At 43.2% G+C, this 19458-nt stretch overlaps 1 protein-coding gene and 1 long non-coding RNA gene across 2 annotated transcripts; one reads left to right on the top strand and one right to left on the bottom strand.

Annotated features, from left to right (window-relative positions):
- Window positions 1-286: 286 nt before the first annotated feature.
- On the top strand, window positions 287-18855 carry atr (ATR checkpoint kinase). The gene is made up of 48 exons (XM_077621419.1): window positions 287-519; window positions 1230-1321; window positions 1587-1739; window positions 1816-2499; window positions 2675-2853; window positions 3037-3158; window positions 3231-3404; window positions 3508-3671; window positions 3780-3932; window positions 4045-4246; window positions 4571-4818; window positions 5045-5235; window positions 5348-5448; window positions 5516-5687; window positions 5822-5977; window positions 6057-6251; window positions 6791-6976; window positions 7055-7150; window positions 7900-8030; window positions 8126-8269; window positions 8548-8641; window positions 9168-9293; window positions 9727-9933; window positions 10084-10197; window positions 10331-10446; window positions 10581-10701; window positions 10980-11117; window positions 11203-11362; window positions 11500-11666; window positions 11944-12108; window positions 12189-12280; window positions 12490-12581; window positions 12649-12826; window positions 13044-13214; window positions 13464-13623; window positions 13694-13873; window positions 13950-14092; window positions 14871-14968; window positions 15049-15278; window positions 15349-15483; window positions 15848-16051; window positions 16309-16452; window positions 16752-16902; window positions 17309-17465; window positions 17545-17698; window positions 18036-18187; window positions 18316-18421; window positions 18490-18855. Exons 1-48 carry the CDS (start codon window positions 467-469, stop codon window positions 18661-18663), a joined length of 7725 nt encoding a protein of 2574 aa, XP_077477545.1. The 5' UTR covers window positions 287-466; the 3' UTR covers window positions 18664-18855.
- LOC144090101 (uncharacterized) lies at window positions 3018-4771 on the bottom strand. Its single transcript, XR_013305280.1, has 4 exons — window positions 4090-4771; window positions 3500-3941; window positions 3217-3425; window positions 3018-3140 (listed from the first exon to the last, which is right to left on the bottom strand). It is a non-coding gene; the product is annotated as an uncharacterized LOC144090101 (long non-coding RNA).
- Window positions 18856-19458: the final 603 nt, after the last annotated feature.

A 19458-nucleotide genomic window follows, 5' to 3' on the forward strand; every position in this document is an offset into this window, starting at 1 on the left:
ACTTTTAAATTTTATCTAGAAATGAAAACCATCTTTTAAGAAAAGGTGGTATAGTAAATGTTTGTTTTGGTTTTTCCAGATAAAATGGACTCGACATCAGAGGCTGTCAATGGCATAAAAACATGAACATTTTCAGACAGTTGATCTGTTAAATACACTATGAAAAAAAAGTAAACCTTAAGAGCTAGTGTGTATTTCTGTTTCTATTAAAGACTGGGACGTTTTAATCTTGTGTTGGGCATTCGAATTTTGAGCATCCCCTTTTGTTAGGACGACAAGCCAGTTATAGTTTATTAATTTTAATATAGTGCCATGTTTTCGAGCTTTGGCACTTGCCGTAGCAGTAACAACATTACGTCATAACAGAGCGGAAATTTTGACATCTGTGCGTTGAAACTCTTCCCATTTTATCAACAAAATGACGTAAAAGTGATTTAGAAGACACAACACGTTGACTTTGTCAACCATGGAGGGGCTGGAGATGTCTGCAATGATTCCGGCGCTTCAAGAGCTAGCAAGGTAACTCTGACCGGCTAATGGCTAACATGCGGGGCTATCCTCAACCTGAACACGTTTGCTCTGCTTTATTCTGTGCACATTCACTGACTGTACTTAAATGTTCAGTTCTGGGGTCGTGGGTTCGATCCCAGATGGCTCCTCCCCGCGTGAAGTTTGCATGCCAACCACTTTAGTCACTATATGTGACCACTTATTCATATTGACTTCTTATCTTTGTTGACTACCTCTAATTTATTATGTTGACAATTATTTATTTATTTATTTATTACTTATGTATATTTATTACTTATTTATTGATGATTTCTATTTATTATTATTTATTAATTATTTATCTGTTTGTTTGTTGCTGTTATTTGTGCACTTCATGGTGAAGATTTAAATATAATAATACTTGTATAATGACTATAAAAGAATTCAATTCAATTGCATTCAATTCAATGTTCTCCCGAGCTTGCGTGGGTTTTCTCCGGGTACTCCGGTTTCCTCATCCATCCCAAAAACATGCAGGGTAGGGTAGGCTGGTTGAACACTATAAATTGCTTCTAGGTATGAGTGTGATTGGTTGTCTCCTTTTGCCCTGTGATTGGCTGGCTACTGATTCAGGGTGTGCCCTGCCTGGTGCCCGTAGTTAGCTGGGATATGCTCCTGCACCCCCACAATCCTTGTGAGGATAAGCGGTTCAGAAAATGAATGAATGTTTGTTATTCCAGCGCCAGCCCAGGGGAATACGACAAAGCTGTGAAGAAACCGCGGCAGATTCTCTGTCAGTTCATCGACAGGATTTTGTCTGATGTTGACGCAGGTAAGTTAGAAAAATCATACAACTAACAAACACCAACTAAAATAGTTGTCATGTTTTAAAAGTGTCAGAAAGAGCTTGGTAAGCTTGGTATCACCTGGGTCTGATTGGTGACGTGTTAATAAAACGGCAAATAAAAAAATGTTGTTTCATTAACTTGAATAAATTGCACTGATGACTAAACAGCTAATTTTTAGGGCAACTCTGATTCATTTATCCACCGCCAACACCATAAAGCGAGTTAAGAAGGTCGTGTCATTCCTTCAAGGTTCTCTCGGACTGAACAAGAAGTCCAGTTCAGAGCCTGCCTGCGTCATGCTGCTGGACTTTGTGCAGCACATCATCAAGTCGTCGTCGCTCATGTTTGCCAACCCTGCCTGTCAGCCCGTGGACTACCCGGACGCCACCCGCCGCTGCATCGGTAATGAACGCCGTCCAATCGTAAACCCGGTCTCCGAAACCTGGCCTCCACTTGTTTGTTTCTCTCTTTCCTCCAGACTTCAACAAGTGGGTGTCGCTTCGCCTGTTGCGCGTGGCCGCCGCCCCGGACTGCAGCGCCATCCACGTCCGGGCGCGTACTGCCCTCTGCTCCCTGCTGCACTCCCTGCTGGTCCGAGCGCCCTTCATCTTCGCCCGCCTCGCTCACGACCTCCTCCTCCTGGTTCGTGAACTGGCCGTCATCCTGCGCGCCCACGTGACCACCCGTTCGCCTGACCTTTGGCCCGCCGACCTCCCGTCCTTCTCCGTCTCCCCGCCCTGCGCCCACGTCACCCCTACGCCCCTGATTCTCGCTTCCCCGTCGGCGCTGGAGTCGCTCTCCGCGGCCACGTTATATGTTGTCGCTAACACCCTCCGAGGCGTGATCTCGCCGCGGGACCTGAGGATGGCTTGGGAGACCGCCTGTGACATCCTGGCTCACGGTAACGCACGGCTAAGGACGGTCGCCATGGTGACACTGAGGCAGTTGGTGGAGCTGAAGGGGTTCCCTGAGGCACGGGGACACCTGTTCTTTGCCGCCTTCCTTCACGTTCTGGAGTCGCGCACGGGCGGGTACGAGGGGGAGCTGCTGGGTCTGACCCGGTGCATTTTTCGCCCGGGGAGCCCCCACCTGGAGCCCACCTACTTAGTGCAGGTGTGCGAGTGCGTCTGCACCCTGGCAGAGGCCCAGTGTTCTGATGCAAGTATGGAACTTTCTTTTTTTCTTTTAATGTTTATTATCTGCGGTGTAAAAAGAGTTTGAAGTTATTAAGCATAAGCAGAATTTACACGTGCCATACAGGAAATTTGAGAGTAAAATAATGGATTTTAATATACTATTTATAAATGTACACCCGTTCTTTGTGGCTTCCCTAATAGAATCACTGGAGGCCGGCACCCCCTTGGAGACAGAGGTAACTCAATCCCTGTGTCACGCTTTGACCTTGGGACTGTCAGTTGCGCACGGTCTTGATAGCACCGCGCTGCTGCTGAAGAGGCGAGTAGCGGAGGTCTGCGAGACGCTGGCGTGCACCTTGGGAACAGAGAATCAAGCGGAGGTGCAGTATATGCAGAAGTATTTGCTCACCTGCTTTGAATTTAAATGGCACCCCATTCCTAATCTGTAACTACAACAGCTTTAACGTTTCTGGGAAAGCTTTTTAGAAGGCTTAATAATCTGTTAATGTGAATTGTTTGACCATTTTTTGTGCAATATTTTATTTTATTTTTCTGCTTGTCAGTTTGCGGAAGGATTCCTGAAAGCCGCGCTCATAGCCGAGGTGACTGCGCTGCTGCAAAAAGTTGAGGACGAGCCAATTCCACCCACGAAAGTCCGCAAAGTAGCCTGCAGTACACCAAAAACGTCAGTTGACAAAAAAAATCATTTCAATGGCAGCCATTGACGGAAGTAGACGTCTAACCCATTTCCTCCCAGGTCGGAACTCGGGGGCGGCAGCCGGGTCTGGGCGACGCTCAGCCGTCGCTTGGAAGAGCTCTTGACACTGTTCAACCGTGATGGCAGCGAAGCTGGGAACACCCACAGATTGGCCGCACTGCGGGGCGTCGGGCTCATCCTAAGACTGGCCGCCGTTTGCTCCTCGTCGACCGGGTGGGGCGCCAACACATGCTCCTAGATTCCAGAAAATGTTTTGATTGATGGATACAGAGGACCATAACCGCTAATTAATATATGAATTATTCTACCTTTTTAGGTCAGCTTCTCTCCTCTGGCTAACTGTGGAGAATCTGGGCCAGACATTGCGGATCTGTCGTCGAGTGCTCGAGGGAGGGGCTGACCCCATCTCCAACCAGCAGTATTACACCAACGCCTTTCAAATGATTTTGGGAGTACTTAACTGTGTCCTCTACATGACTGGTAAGCATTCCTATGACAACCATAATGTGGGAGTGGATTTATTATGGTATCATATCCAGAGATGTTTTAAATTGTGGCAAAAAATAAGATTCTTTTTTTGGTACACAGTGCGCAACCAGAGTGAGGATGCTCTCCAGCAGCAAGCTTGTGCACTCCTGACACTCCCCTGGGTGCCAGAACACAGGCTGGGTTTGGCCTACCAAAGTTCTGGATTCCCCTCCTGGGTTGTCGCTTTGGCTGAGAGGCTCCACTTTTGCTTCTGTGAGTCAACTGCAAAATATATAATCCAGAAATTTGTACAGAGTGTCCCTTACAACAATGATTATGCATTTGCCGTTCTAATTATTGATCTGTTGTGTTTGCTCTTAATTAGCGAGCGAGGTTCAGGCGCAGTGTGTGTCTTTGGTGGCGTACTTACGTGGAGGGGTGTGCGAAACCTGGCGTGCTTTTGTGTTCTCGGTGGCTATGGAAAGTCCGGACGAGGTCTTGAGAGTGGCAGCTGTTCGGGCCTTTCCGACTCTGCTTCACCACCTGCCAAACTCCAAACACAACCTTGTTACCACCACAGACTTATAGTACGTGTTATGAGGTTTGATTAGTGCGGCTAAGAAAAAGAAAAGAACCCCCCAAATGACATTAGAACAAGTGTTTTGTCAATCAGTGTGATAAGAAACATGTTTTTGTGTTAAAACAAATTTTGATTTTGATGACATAAATGGTATTAATTGCCTTCTTAGGTCAAACACAGTATTGATTAGCAAAATTATATGTTCAATCATGTTTGGGTAAAAAAAATACTTTTCTAAAAACTTTACTTTCCCCTGCATGGATTAGAAACCTATCACTGTAAATGGTAGTCAATGAGTTCACTGAAAAAACAATGACATTCGCCTTTGCAGTTCCAGGTTGGAGGACACTTCGGAGAAAGTCCAAATGGAACTGGCTGGGATCTTAGGCCAGCTGAGCTGTGTCCAGTCGGGGCTCTCGTTGCTTCGCGACGACGCGACAACTTCCCAAGAACTCGTCTGCTTGGGTCTCCGCTTAACCGACGAGCACCCCGACGGCATTTCCATGACCCTGACAGCATCCTTTGTCAAACCTTTTCTACCTCTGTTGGGAGTACAGGCCCCGAGTGAAGTGAAAAAAGGTATACTGAAGGCTAAATAGGCATCTGTTAACATAGTAATTTTTCAGGTTACTATAGCCTAGAAAAAAACATGATAGGCGGTCAGAAAGAAAAAAAACACATATTAGTCGCAGGGCCAACCAAACTAAATGAAAAAACGGACTTATTGCATGGCAAATACGGTATGTCATTTTTTTTTTCCATCGTTAAAATATAACAAAAAAGATTGTTCTATTCCTTTACACAGCGTTCCTGAAAGCGCTGCCTCACCTCTGCCGACACGTGCGTCTGGTCGATGGCGGCGACGACTCGCGCAAGCTGCTTTGCGCTCTGGTCAGTCTAATGGAAGACTCGGATACTGGAGTCAGAACGGGCCTCGGACAATCTGTGCGCTTCTTGCTCACCACGGCCACCTCTGATGACGACACTGTGAGCAAAGTGAGCGCTTCTTATTGTTCTTTTGGGGCCTTAAGTTTCCCACGTGATATAATATAGCCTATATTATCATTTCGTGAGCCTCATTAATCATCTGAACATGCATGCGTTTCAGTTGCTGGTCGCTCGACTCAAGGAGGCCTTCAACACCGCCAAAGCAAACAGGGACGACGCCTTGCGCCATACGCTCATCTTCACTACCGGAGAGATCGGCAGGTCAGGTTCCAAACACGGCAGAGATGCTTAACCAACTGTTATTCACTTTCTCGTGTTCTTGGTCCAGAGCATCTGAGGGTAACTTGGTGTCCTTTTCCCTGCTGCGTCTGCTCCACTGCCTGCTCTCCAAGTCGTCGCCCGTTTCGGTGGCCGCCTACACTGAGATCCGAGCGCTGGCAACCTCGAAAGGAATCAAGCTCCAAACGCTCTTCAGTCAGTACAAGAACTCCATTTGTCAGGTAAACAAGAAAACATCGAAATAGTTGCCCTTGATTAATTTGATAACTAGTTAGATGAATATTCGTCTGTTATTTTATGCAGCCTTCTGGATTCTCCTTGTTAATCCAAGTGCGGGACTGTCTTTGTGTTTTAGTTCCTTGTGGAGTCTCTGCACTCACGTCACTCGTCGGAACAGCGCGGAACGCCGCTCGAGGGCAGCGAGTCGGCCAGTCAGAGGGAGCTGGCGCTTGGCATCTTGGCTCAAATTGCGCACGCGTTTGACTTCCCGGACCTCCAACGCTTCCTGTCTGTATGTACAATACTGCATGTTGTTGTTAAAATACATATAGGTTTACGGATGACTGAATTAAACGTTGTGCAATATTCAGCGGACATTGCAGGTGCTTTTGCCCTACTTGGCCGCCAAAGCCAGCGTGACTGGCTCCGCCCTCATCCGCACGTTGGCCAATGAGCTGAAGGCCAATCGGCGGGAGATCCTGATCAACAATTTCAAGTATATTTTCAGTCACCTGGTCTGCTCCTGCACAAAGGAAGAACTGGAGAAGGCTTTCCACTATCTGCAGGTAGGAAGTCACGCTTCATTAATTCATATTTATCCATTTTTATTTGGTTTTGCATCATACACAAATAAAATATTACATGCATAATTGTATAAACCAATATACTTAAATATGAGATGTGTAAAAAAGAGGAAGACAATATCTAAAATGATGTATCAGCGAAAAAGAGAGAAAAAAATAATAATAACCCCTAAAATACGAGAGAATTGTGTGTTAGGAAATAATTTTAAAAAAATGAAAGAACAAGATAAATGTTTATATTTCAATGAAATAACACAAAAAACGAATACAAAAATATACATATGAAAACAAATTGAGAATGCAGCAATAAATGCTATGACAATTGAGGAGAAAATATTGTGCAATAATGACAACAAACTGACCAAAATAAAGCCATCTGCTGAAATAGTAGATGAGAAAAAGACTAATAAAACTAAATCAAATATTGCTTTGAAACCTATTGTGATCATGAATGGCAATGGTAGATGTTCTTCAGATGGATTTTTTACATGATTTTGGTTTGACAAAACTGTGTTGTTTAGAGCGAGACAGAGCTGGAGCTGGGCTCCCTGCTGCGCCAGGACTTCCAGGGTCTTCACAACGAGCTGCTGCTGCGCTTGGGCGAGCACTACCAGCAGGTCTTCAATGGGCTGGCCATCCTGGCCTCCTTTGCGTCCCACGACGACCCCTACCAGGGTCCTCGCGACATCGCCACCCCAGAGCGCATGGTAAGACCATTGGTTGTTTGCTTGGGTTCTTCTCACCCTTTTAACCTCACAAAAATGTGATTTATTGTTTCACCACAGGTAGACTACCTGCAGCCCAAGCTGCTGGGGATTCTTGCCTTCTTCAACATGCAGTTGCTCAGCTCAAGTGCCGGAGAAAAGGACAGGAAGAAGCTAGTGAGCATAATCTCAACTGCATGGCGTCACAACAAATATCTGGAAAATAGGATTGCAATCAGCGACCATGAACAGTTATTTTGAAAATTATAAAAATAATCCTGGGTAAAAATAATGCACCCAAATATATAATTCAACAAAAAAATTAAATGTAAAAACACAAATATTAAATGTAAAATTGTTTAAACATAAATATGTATTAATAAAAACTATTAAAACATGTATATGACATATTGGAAAAACACAAACAATGAAAATATGTCCGGAAAGAAAAAATATTCAAAAATTCCTCAAATATATTATACATAGGTGTATATATTATATTTATTGCTAATTGTTTTATTTTATATGAAAGTATTTGAAGATGATATAAAACCAAAAATAAACAAATTTCAAAGACTTCATAATATAAAAATATATATTTATTATATATATAGAAAATATTTGAAAATTATATTTAAAATAAAAAATGATATAATAGAAAAAAAAGATTTTTTTCAACAATACACAGTCATTAAAAATACATAACATTTTAATTCAATTGAAAAATGCATCAGAAAATACTGTGAATAAAATTGTCAGTTGAAGAAAAAAAACATCAAGATAACAAAAACAAGTTATTTTTCAAGGAAATCTAAAACATTGATGGACTGAACTCTAGAAATTGTTGTATTTTTCCTCAAACCTTCAAGGTGCATTATAACATTATCTTTGATAGTAGTACTAATTATGTATTTCTTGTCTTTGAGGCCCTGACCAGCGTGATGGCTCTTATGCGGCTTATGGGCTCCAAACACATCAGCTCAGTGCGGGTAAAAATGATGACCACGCTGCGCACTGGCCTGCGCTACCGAGAAGACTTTCCTCTCCTATGCTGCCAGTAAGTTGAAAAAAAAAATAGATCAAATATTGGAAGTCTGCGTTAGAAGACAAAATCATTTGGAGTGGAAAAATGATGAAATGTATTGCCTCCAGAACATGGGAGTGTTTCGTGAAAAGCGTGGAGTTGGCGCATTTGGGCCCCTTGCTGAGTCACGTCATTGTCGCTCTCCTGCCGCTCATCCCCCAGCAGCCAAAGGAGACCGCCGCCATCATTCGCTTTCTCATTTTGGATAACCGGTTAGCCTTTAAAGATCATTCACTACCAAAGATGCCAATGGATAACTACTTATCTATTTTGGTTGGGAGGGTTATGGTTGGGCTTTAAAATGTGCTTTTTAGCCGCCAAAAACCTATTCAAACATTTCCTTTTTTATATTTTCTACCTCCAAAAGTGTTTTTAAATTATTTGCTTTGCATTCAGTTTTTGATAAATGCCATTAACGGTGATAGATGCCCAATCCATTGTGACGGGCATCATACATTTATGTATTTGACTTCCTCCTTGTATCATACAGGGAAGAAGTTAATGACTACCTTCATGAGATTTACTTCCTTCCGGACCACCCTGAGCTTAAAGACATCCATGTCGTGCTTCAGAACTACAAAAAGGTCGGCAAACAAAACAAGACATCTCAAATCTGCTCACACTGCAAAGGGCTGCCACAAACAATTCTCTTGAGTTGATTATTTTTGGGATGAGTTGACTTATTGGCTTATTAAAATCCAATTTTTTTCTAAGTTATATTACTCATCTATGCATTTCAGTTAGTACAGGAAATAAGAATTATGCACTGACAAAAGTTAAATATCAGTAATTATGTTTTTTTTCCTAAGCAAAAGCAGATCTTTGATCAAACTTGGTAATTTGAGAATAGTTGCAATTCTTGTGTTTTCACGTCTTTTAATCATGATCAATTTATTATTGTTTTTTTCTTTTTTGTACTTCAATTTAAAATCTAAAATATATTAAATATTTTTTCCCTTTTTGTCAATATAGCAGTTGACAATCATTATCCATCTAGCAACATGACAAAAACCAAACGCAACCATTGACACTGCATTTTCTTTTCTTTCATCATGTTCAAGTTTGAATATAATGGCAGCACAAATCATTTTTTCTTTCCAATATTGTCAGCTAACAGCCAGCAACAGCGACCTGGCCTCCGCACTTCAGCTGTCCATGAGAGCCGTTCAGCACGAAAACGTAGATGTCCGCATCCACGCGCTGACCAGCCTCAGAGACGTCATGCACAGCAACCAGGTCACTAATCTATCATGCTTTAGGGATTGAGCACAGGTATTTTATTTAATATGAGACTTTGGCATAGAAAGATGTTACACAGAAAGACTGGATTGATCACAAATCTCTTTATTAACCAGATTATTATTAGTATCAACTCACCGCGTTGTGAGCTCCTCATTTCTATGCTTTATTGTCATCATTCACATGCAGCCAAAAATGCACAGAATTGTATTTTTCTGATCTGTGATAGTAGAGAAAAATTCTATAAATCCAGTATTTCCAAGAAGTGGCTGCCTGCAATTTATTTTAGTTAACCAAATGCGAGAATGCAGAAATACTCATTATCCCAGGTACCTGTGCTCTAGTCTATTACTATGAATGTGCGTGGGTATAACTGATGTCTCAAAATGGCTCTTCTCATAAGCATTAAACATAAAATTTTGCGCTCCAGGAGTGGCTGCTGAGGCAGGTGTGCGCCAGTGAGTCAGTGGAGCCGGTCATTTCCAGCCTGGTGTCAGTGCTCCTGAAAGGCTGCCAGGACTCGTCGCCCGAGGCCCGACTCCTGTGCGGCGAGTGTCTTGGCGAGCTTGGCGCCGTGGATCCCGGCCGACTGGACCTGTCGCCGGCAAACACCCGTGGCGACGGCAACACCTTCGTGGTATGTCTGGAAGAAAATACCATATCTCAGGGCCATTGACGGCGTCCAATCCATTTTGACTGGGAGAGGAGTCCCAGTTCAAATGGATTGGATGAAAATCAGCAACAATAGCACGGTCATGACTTAATGCCCCTTTTGAAATTCAACCAGAGCGGCGTGGAGGACCCCAAATTCGCTTTTGACCTGCTAACCGCGCTCACCCGAACTTTTCTGGCTTACGCCGACAACGTCCGAGCGCAGGACTCGGCTGCTTACGCCATGCAGGTACGATCACGTAGCACAAAGTGTGGTCAAAAGTTAAACAACAGTTGGATGTTTGTGCTTGTTTGTGTATTTGTTTAATGGATATTTTTTTAATGTTGTTAACTGTTTGTTGAAATTGACTCCCATTGTGCAGGAGCTGCTCTCCATCTTCCAGTGTCGCGAGGGTCGGGTGGATTCAACAGGACGGCGACTGTGGAGGAGATTCCCAGAACAAGTCCAGGAGATACTTGAGCCCCATCTCAACAGCAGGTAAGACAGGAAATGTTGTAGTCTTCATTTTAAATTGAGAAGAGATCACGATGATATTGCGGCAGCTTTTAATATTGTCAATTCTTAAGAGTGGTTGGTCCTCCTTCCATATCACCTGTGTGCCACTCTTGCAGGTACAAAAGCAGCCAAAAGGAGGTGAACTGGTCAGAACTGAAGAAGCCCATCTTTCTAAGTAATCAGGGTGGCAAGTTCTCTGACTGGGCTGCCACTTGGGCCGCTTACCTCATCAGCAAAGTGAGAACTTGTTTAAAAATGGTTGTAATCACCGATTAATGTGTATTGACTACATTTTTGTATGGGAAAAAAAATCTAAGTACTATATACTATTTGTGTTTAAAGTTATGAACAGATTCAGTGACAAAGGGAAGCCTTATTTAGTCCTTATTTTTCTATTATAAATATAATAAACATGGAATACAAATATAGTTAAAAATGCAATAATACTGCATGAACGTGTTATGATATAATATGAGAACATTTTTCTGCCTTTTCAAAATGCCTTTTCCGCAAAGGTGCGTCACGAGCTGGCCAGTCGCGTATTCACCTGCTGTAGTTTTATCGTCAAGCACGACTACAAGGTGACAATCTACCTGCTTCCTCACGTGCTGCTCTACATGTTGCTGGGCTGCACACCGGCTGAGCAGAAGGAGGTGACTGACGACTCAGTGGAATGTCGTTTATCCTCATTGAAATACACGTTGCAGTATCTTAATGTATACCTCTGTATGCATGCAGGTGACGGAGGAGATGCTGGCCGTACTCACGGAGAACCATGGGCATATCGACGAGGCGCACTCCGGTCGATGGCAGCTCAGCACTCAAACGGTCTTCAGCATGCTTTCTCACCTCAGCCAATGGAGTCGCCATATCCTCTACACCAAGCCCAAACAGAACGGTAGCTATTTCAAATAAAACCATCCTCGTGCCACAAATGATTATTCCCATTTGTTGAAAATGGACTCGTTTATATACATCAGGTTCTTTGTTATATCACAAGAGGTTATTCCATTTTCTATTTTACGGTTGTATTAGAGAGTGGCGAATACCAGCGCGTGGTGGCCTTCCTCAAGAGCATCCCACAGGATGTTATGGCCAAGGCCTCACTACGCTCCAAGGCCTACACGCGTGCCCTCATGTACTTTGAAGGCTATATCATGGAGAACAAAGAAAATATTCAGGACCACCTCACCTTCTTGCAGGTGAGACCAGCGAACCTTTCTCGGGGGAAATCAATCAAACTATAGGAAAATGAACATTTTCTACAGTCCGCAGTGTCTCTATGATCTTTAAAGGGGCAGTTGATTCTTTTTTTTTGTTCATCATTTGTACATCTAAAAAGATCCTAGTTCGTGAGCTACAGTTACGTTTACTCATTCCTTGCAAATTCATTTGCAGTCATTGTAGTTAACTTGAATGTAGTATACTCCCCGGGCTTAATTTTTTTGGCTGAAAGAATCTGCAACTTACTCCCCGCAGACGGTGTACGCCGCTATGGACGAGCCGGATGGCGTCAGAGGGGTGAACGCACTGAGGCGGGAGGCGCCGTCACTCAGGGAACAGATCCTGGAACACGAGAGCATCGGCCTGCTGCAGGACGCCACCGCGTGTTACGACCACGCCATTCAACTCGACTCGGACCAGGTACCCGATCATTCTTGGATGACTAACTTTCAATGTTTTACCGGCCACTTTTTGTTACCTTTTTGTTTACTTTTGTCTAGATCGGCCACTTTCACGGCATCATGACATCTCTGCTGGGCTTGGGCCGGCTTTCAACAGTCATCACTCAGATCAACGGAGTGTTAGCTGACAAGTATGTACTTTACCTTTTGATAAATTGAAAAAAAATGTTATTTTCTCTATTATTATGGGTCTGAGAAATCCCTCATTTGCCTACTTAAGTACTTTGAGCTGTCATCTAATCATTGCTTTAAGAATATTTCAAAAATCCCTACAGCCCATGCTGGTTTTCATTTAATATCACCTCGGTAGAAAGTTACTAAATTTGTTTGTGGAATTTAGGCAGCAATGGACCTCGGAACTGAATGCCTACAGAGTGGAGGCTGCCTGGAAGCTGGGTAAATGGGATCTGCTGGAGGACTATTTGAGTTCAGGTAAAAAAAAGAACTGATGAAATACAATTGTGATAGACTCGAATGGAGCTTCCAAATGTGCCTTTAGACCTCCAGTCCAGGACTTGGGGAATGCAACTGGGCCAATTGCTACTGGCAGCCAAGAAGAAAGACGATGCCTCCTTCTTTGAGAAGCTGAAGCTCATCCGTAAGGAGCAGGTGGTCCCGTTGTCGACAGCCAGCTATGAATGCGGAACGTACCAAAGAGGATATGAGTACATTGTCAGGTCTGTTGATTTTGCTTTTCTTTATTTATACTTGACCAGAGGATGTTTTTAAATAAAAAAAATAAAGTAAATGACAGAAAAAAAGAGAATATTAACTGTTTCCCCTTTTTTACTTTTTAAAATGGATGTACTTTCAGTTTGTCCCATGAAAAGCGAAAAATTAGACTTTTCAAAAAGCTTGTCTTTACCGTTCCATCAACTTTATGTGTTATATCAGATTGCACATGCTGAGCGAGTTGGAGCACACGTTCACAGAGGGTGGCTCCGCCCCCGCCTTGAGTAAGCTCCCTTCCCATTGGTGCGATCGGCTGGAGATGACCCAAAAGACCTTCCGGGCGAAGGAGCCCATCCTTGCCCTTCGTCGTGCCCTGCTCAGCCTGCACTCCAAGTAATGACACACTCAATTTTTGTAACTCTTTGAATCATCAGAATGATTATTTTTAATTTATATAATATATTCAATAATACATTTGAAAATCGACTGTCAATTAGTTGACAGTCTGATATTAAGCGCGCCACTTCTTATCTATTGGATATGCAACAACACTTTATTAAGAAAATAGCCTGGGCCAGTGCTTCTATTTTTTGCCATGAACTGGTGTGATGTGACATTTTAACAGTCTTTTGACTTTTCCAGGCCCACAAACCAGAAGCTGGTGGACGAGTGCTGGCTTCAGAGCGCCCGGGTGGCCAGGAAGGCCGGACACCACCAAACGGTCTTCAACGCTCTCCTGAACGTGGAGAACACTCACCCGGTTGAGCTCCTTACTGAAAAAGCCAAGTGGCTTTGGTCCAAGGTAGGATTTTAGCATCAGGGCAGATAACCACGTGCATGAAAAATGCTTCTTTTTTCCCCTTTGCGGTCAGGGCGACGTCCACCAGGCACTCATTGTGCTGCAGAAGGGCGTGGCCCAGTGCTTTCCCGACGCAAAGTCCTCATCAGAACGTCACCACTGGCAGGCTAAAGGCCGAGCCATGCTACTGGTGGGCCGCTTCATGGAGGAGACGGCCAACTTTGAGTCCAATGCCATCATGAAGACCTACAAGGTTGCCATCATTGAAATAAAAACAATATAGATGTCAAATCCAAAGCCATTCAAGATTCACTGTTTTTTTGGTTTAGGATGTGATCATTCTTCTGCCTGAGTGGGAGGACGGTAACTTCTACTTGGCCAAGTACTACGACAAAGTTATGCCCATGGTTACCGAGAACAAGCTGGAGAGACAAGGGAACCTCATCAGATACATTGTCCTCTACTTTGGAGCGTAAGATCCACTGAAAACTATTCTTGAAATTGAATTGTTTAAGGGGTACACGCTCGATTGGTCGCCGGTCTTTTGGTCGCCGATCTTTTGGTCGCCGGTCTTTTGGTCGCCCGGAAAGTTATTGATAATTACCATTTAAATCATTGCTCAAATTCCCTAAATACAAACTGCGAATTACTATTTAGTCATACTTAATGTCCTATTAATTATTAGGCTAAAGAAAAGCTCCAAATTTCCCGGACTTTTATTGTTTTTAGTTGGAGAACTTGTTAGACCCTGTCTGACGTCCCTTCCTAAGGGGACAACTCATGTACATACAAACTCTTATACACTCACGTCGGCTCAGTGAAACTTCTCAGGGCCATTGTTGCCTTTTATTGATGCATAGACCGTGTTGTTTTACCTTGTTTTGTCGACGGTCTTTTGGTCGTCGGTCTTTTGGTCGCCGGTCTTTTGCTCGCCCGTTGTCGCGGTCCGGGCGACCAAAAGACCGGCGACCAATCGACCGCACACGGTTTAAGGTATGACATTTTTGACATTAGAAATGGTTTTTTTTTTTTCATAAACAGTTATTACTCTGTTAGGGTAACATAAAAGGTAACTAATCTATAATTCACATTGGACAATGAAGAAAACTTTCATTTTTAAATCGGAGAAAAGGGAGTCACTGCATGTGGTTTATTTCCACGAGAAGTTTTTGTGTTTTTGTGCAGAAGCCTCCATGATGGATTGTTTTGTTCAATCCTTGTCAGACATATTTTTTTTATTTCCAACCCAGAGCGCTGCAGTTTGGGAACCAGTACATCTACCAAGCAATGCCTCGGATGCTCTCCCTCTGGCTTGACTTTGGAGCCAAAGTGTGTGAATGCGAGAAGGGTGCGTAGTCAATACCGATAATGGCAATAGACGTCCAATTCATCTTGAAAAAGATAATAAAGATTTTTTTGGGGATGCAGCCGGACGGGCCGACAGGACGATGCGTCAAGAGCTTTCCAAGATCAACGCGGTGGTGGCCGAGCAGTGCGCCAAACTGGCTCCCTACCAGTTCCTCACCGCCTTCTCGCAGCTAATCTCCCGCATTTGCCACTCTAACAATGACGTCTTCTCCGTCCTCACCAGCATCGTAGCCAAAGTCTTCTTGGCGTACCCGCAGCAGGCCATGTGGCTCATGACGGCCGTGTCCAAGGTGCACGTGGAGGTGTTCCCCAACGCCGACCGTATTTTAATGCTGATGATGTTGTCCGCTTACGTTTCAGTCGTCATATCCCACCCGCATGAACCGCTGCAGTCAGATCCTGAAGAAAGCTATCAGCCTCAAACCGTCGCTGGAAAAGTTCATTTATGATGCTAACAGACTCGCAGACAAACTGGTGGAGCTCTGTAACAAACCGGTAAGATTAGAATATGGGTATAGTTGTCTTTTTCATTGGAAAATAGGCAAGCCACAAAAAATTGTTTGGACTGTTGACTAATTTTTTTTGGTTAGTCTTAGGTGTTAAATCATTTCAGATTTAAATAACATTCCTGTTGTATAACCTTGGCCTCATTAGTTTTGTGTATTAATCCCAAAAGGTATGTGCAGAGAAAAGGTGGATGCGGAATATTATTTAGCTATGATATTATTTACTTATTTTCCAGAGCAAAAGCAGGTTTTTACAAATATCTCATTTTGATTCATTTCAAAGATAACCAGCTGCTTTCATTTCGGACCACAGGTATCAGAGCATATTTAAGCCACGCCCCTTTTGTTTTTAGGTGGACAGCAACAACAGCACACTGACCATGAGCGTCCACTTTAAGATGCTAAAGAATCTGGTCGAGGAGCCCACCTTCAGCCAGATTCTCATCCCACTGCAGTCCGTCCTCATCCCCACGCTGCCCTGCACCGGTGTGGCTAACACTGACACCCACGACGCCTTCCCGGGACACTGGGCCTACCTGGCCTGCTTCGAAAACCAGGTGGGATGTCGAAATTAGAGATGCAAGATTCAAATGTGTGTGTTTTTTGTCAGAATGATTTATAATCCACTGTTTTTGGTGCCACTCATGGCAAAAATTGTCAAATGGAAAGCAAATGTTCAGATAGGGTTGGGCGACCTGGCAAAAAGGACCTGTAATTTTTCTCCCTTTTTTGTTGTTCTGTTTTGATTATCAGTCAAGCTTTCAAATTGGAGTTGTGTGAGGAATCATTCCAAGTTCAAAGTTTTTTTCCCTAGGTGGAGATCTTGAACTCCTTGCAGAAACCCAAGAAGATAAGTCTGATGGGTTCGGACGGGCGAAGCTACACCATGATGTGCAAGCCCAAAGATGACCTGAGGAAGGACTGCAGGCTCATGGAGTTCAACTGCCTCATCAATAAGGTCAACTTTGAGGGGTCATTCAAAAATTGAAGGACATTTTGGCTACTCAAATTTCTGTTTAAAGAAGGCTATAAAACCAATAGTACCCCAAAAATGTAATTAAGTCAAGTTACAAAACCACTTCTGGAACAAATGAATTTAGTAGAGGTACTATTTTATTTTCAAGCTTCTTTTTCTCAATTTTTTTTTTGGTTTGGTTTCAGGACAAGCCCATTTAGTGGTTTTATACGTGGATTATATAACATTTAATATGGGTTTAATGTAAAATGACCTCCAATTGTGTCGGTGTGCGTGTTTAGTGTTTGCGCAAAGATGCCGAGTCACGCCGTCGCGAGCTGCACATCCGCACCTACGCCGTCATTCCCCTCAACGACGAGTGCGGCATCATCGAATGGGTCAACAACACAGGGGGGCTCCGCCACATTCTCTCCAAGCTGTACAAGGAAAGAGGTAAAGGACTTTTATTGTTTTTTGTTGGAGAACTTGTTAAGACCCTGACTGACGTAGCTTCTTAAAGGGACAACGCATGTACATTGGATTGGATTGGATAACTTTTATTCATCCCGTATTCGGGAAATTTCATTGTGACAGTACAAAGCAAATCAAAGTAAACAAACTCATACACTCACACGTCGGCTCAGTGAAACTGCTCATGGCCATTGTTGGCTTTTATTGATGCGTAGACCGTGTTGTTTTACTTTGTTTTGTCGCCGGTCTTTTGGTCGTCCGTTGTCGCGGTCGGGGCGACCAAAAGACCGCGACCAAAAGACCGGCGACCAATCGAGCGCACACGGCGCCAGATTTACCGAAACTAAGGCGAAACTAAGGCGGAACTAACGCCGCGTTCACGTTTCAGGCATCTACTTGTCTGGCAAGGAGCTTAGGAAGCTGATGCTACCCAAGACCACCCCCCTAGAGGAAAAGCTTCGCGTCCACAAGGAGGTGCTCTGCGCTCGACACCCGCCAATCTTCTACGAGTGGTTCCTGCGAACGTTCCCTGACCCCATGTCATGGTAGGACGCAAATGTTTAATGGGGTGCTTTGAAAAAATGCCAACAGGTGGAAATGACTATTTTTTTGGGACGTCTGTAGGTACAGCAGCCGCTCCGCCTACTGCCGCTCCACCGCAGTCATGTCCATGGTGGGCTACATCCTCGGCCTGGGGGACCGCCACGGCGAGAACATCCTGTTTGACTCCTTTACGGGGGAGTGCGTGCACGTGGACTTCAACTGCCTCTTTAACAAAGTTTGCTTCTTTTTGCATTACATTACCTTAAAAAAAATCATTGACTCCCATTGACGGCGCCAGATGTCTAATCCATTTTGAGTGGGACAACCTGGCAGCAAATGATCGCCGTCTGTTGCAGCCAATATGATTTATTATCAATTATGAAACAGATTACCGATTTGTGTCTAGTTTTTTTGCCCCTCCTGATATTTTTCATAAACAACCTTTTTAGTATTTATGCATATGCAGTAAATACAAAAAAAGAACTTTTTTTTTTTTCAAACTCGAAAATTCTAATGCTCTTCACCAAAAATTCAAATTGGGAAATATATTGTGACTAAAATGTATTCACCAGGGGGAAACGTTCGAGGTACCCGAGGTGGTTCCCTTCCGTCTGACTCAGAATTTGGTGCATGCCATGGGGCCTATGGGTATCGAGGGTCTTTTTCGGCAGGCCTGCGAAGTCACCTTGAGGCTGATGAGAGACCAGAGGGAGCCACTCATGAGGTACATACTAGGGGTGCCAAAAACAATTATTTGGAATCTGAAAAATACAAAATACTTAATAGTCAATTTAAAATATTTGAATTCTCTATGCTTAACGTTAAAAAAAACAAGCCATTTTTCATTCCTAGTGTCCTGAAGACTTTCCTTCACGACCCGCTGGTCGAGTGGAGCAAACAAAGCAAAGGACTTTGCAAAACGCAGGCCAACGAAACCGGAGAGATTGTCAACGAAAAGGTACGTTGACGTAACCTCGCATGCGTCCTTTTAACGACATTCTGCTCAGCTTCTCTTTGCTCCGACAGGCCAAAACGCACGTGTGCGACATTGACCAGCGTCTCCAGGGTGTCATCAAGAGCCGCAACAAGGTCCTTGGACTTCCTTTATCCATCGAGGGCCACGTGCACTATTTGATCCAGGAGGCCACCGATGACAAGTTGCTCTGTCAGATGTACCTGGGCTGGGGACCTTACCTGTGAAGCACATTGTTACTGCACATTTGCAAACCTTTGTTATCCAAAACAGTTCCTGTTTTCTGGAATCTGATATTTCTGTTCCTGTTGTTAAAGGAATCCATTCATATGTTCAATGATCCTGTTAAATGGATTTATACTGTCATCAATGCAATAAATTAAAAAAAAGTATAATTGCTTTAGTTCTTGATAAAAATAGACTGATTTTTGTAGTAATTATTTGTAATTCTGTAATTATCCCTTTTGATTTTTCTTCTTAGGGCTATTTTATATAAATATAATTATTTAATATATACATACACACACACATACATGCATACATATACATATGCATGCATGCATACATACATATACATACTGGATGAAAAAACATTGTCCTCTCCGGGCCATACAGGTGTAATCCGTTAACCCTCTTTAAGAATCAGACTGTCACCCGCTTCATTTAATCCCTGTACAAACTAGCTAGAGTTTTGCCACATTATATTGCTGAATAACTTTTTTTTAAATCAGTTTCAAGTATGTGAGATATTTATAGCCAGAAATGATGCATCAAACTCAGAATTATTTTTATAATCACCCTATTTATATTTTGCGCAAGTCTATAGTTGAGTATACTCCATTTACTCAGCACATGATCCTCATATTAAAAGTAAGGCACCAGAGAATGACAAATTTGAAATACTACTCATATAAAAAAAACAATGTTATGAAAATCCATACAGCATTTGGAGAGATTTTCGAGCAGTAACATGATAGTATGTATACTCTGGAAAAATCCTGTTGTGCTTTTATTTTGGCGGT

The sequence above is a fragment of the Stigmatopora argus genome, chromosome 15 (assembly GCF_051989625.1).
Source record: "Stigmatopora argus isolate UIUO_Sarg chromosome 15, RoL_Sarg_1.0, whole genome shotgun sequence".
NCBI lineage: Eukaryota > Metazoa > Chordata > Actinopteri > Syngnathiformes > Syngnathidae > Stigmatopora > Stigmatopora argus.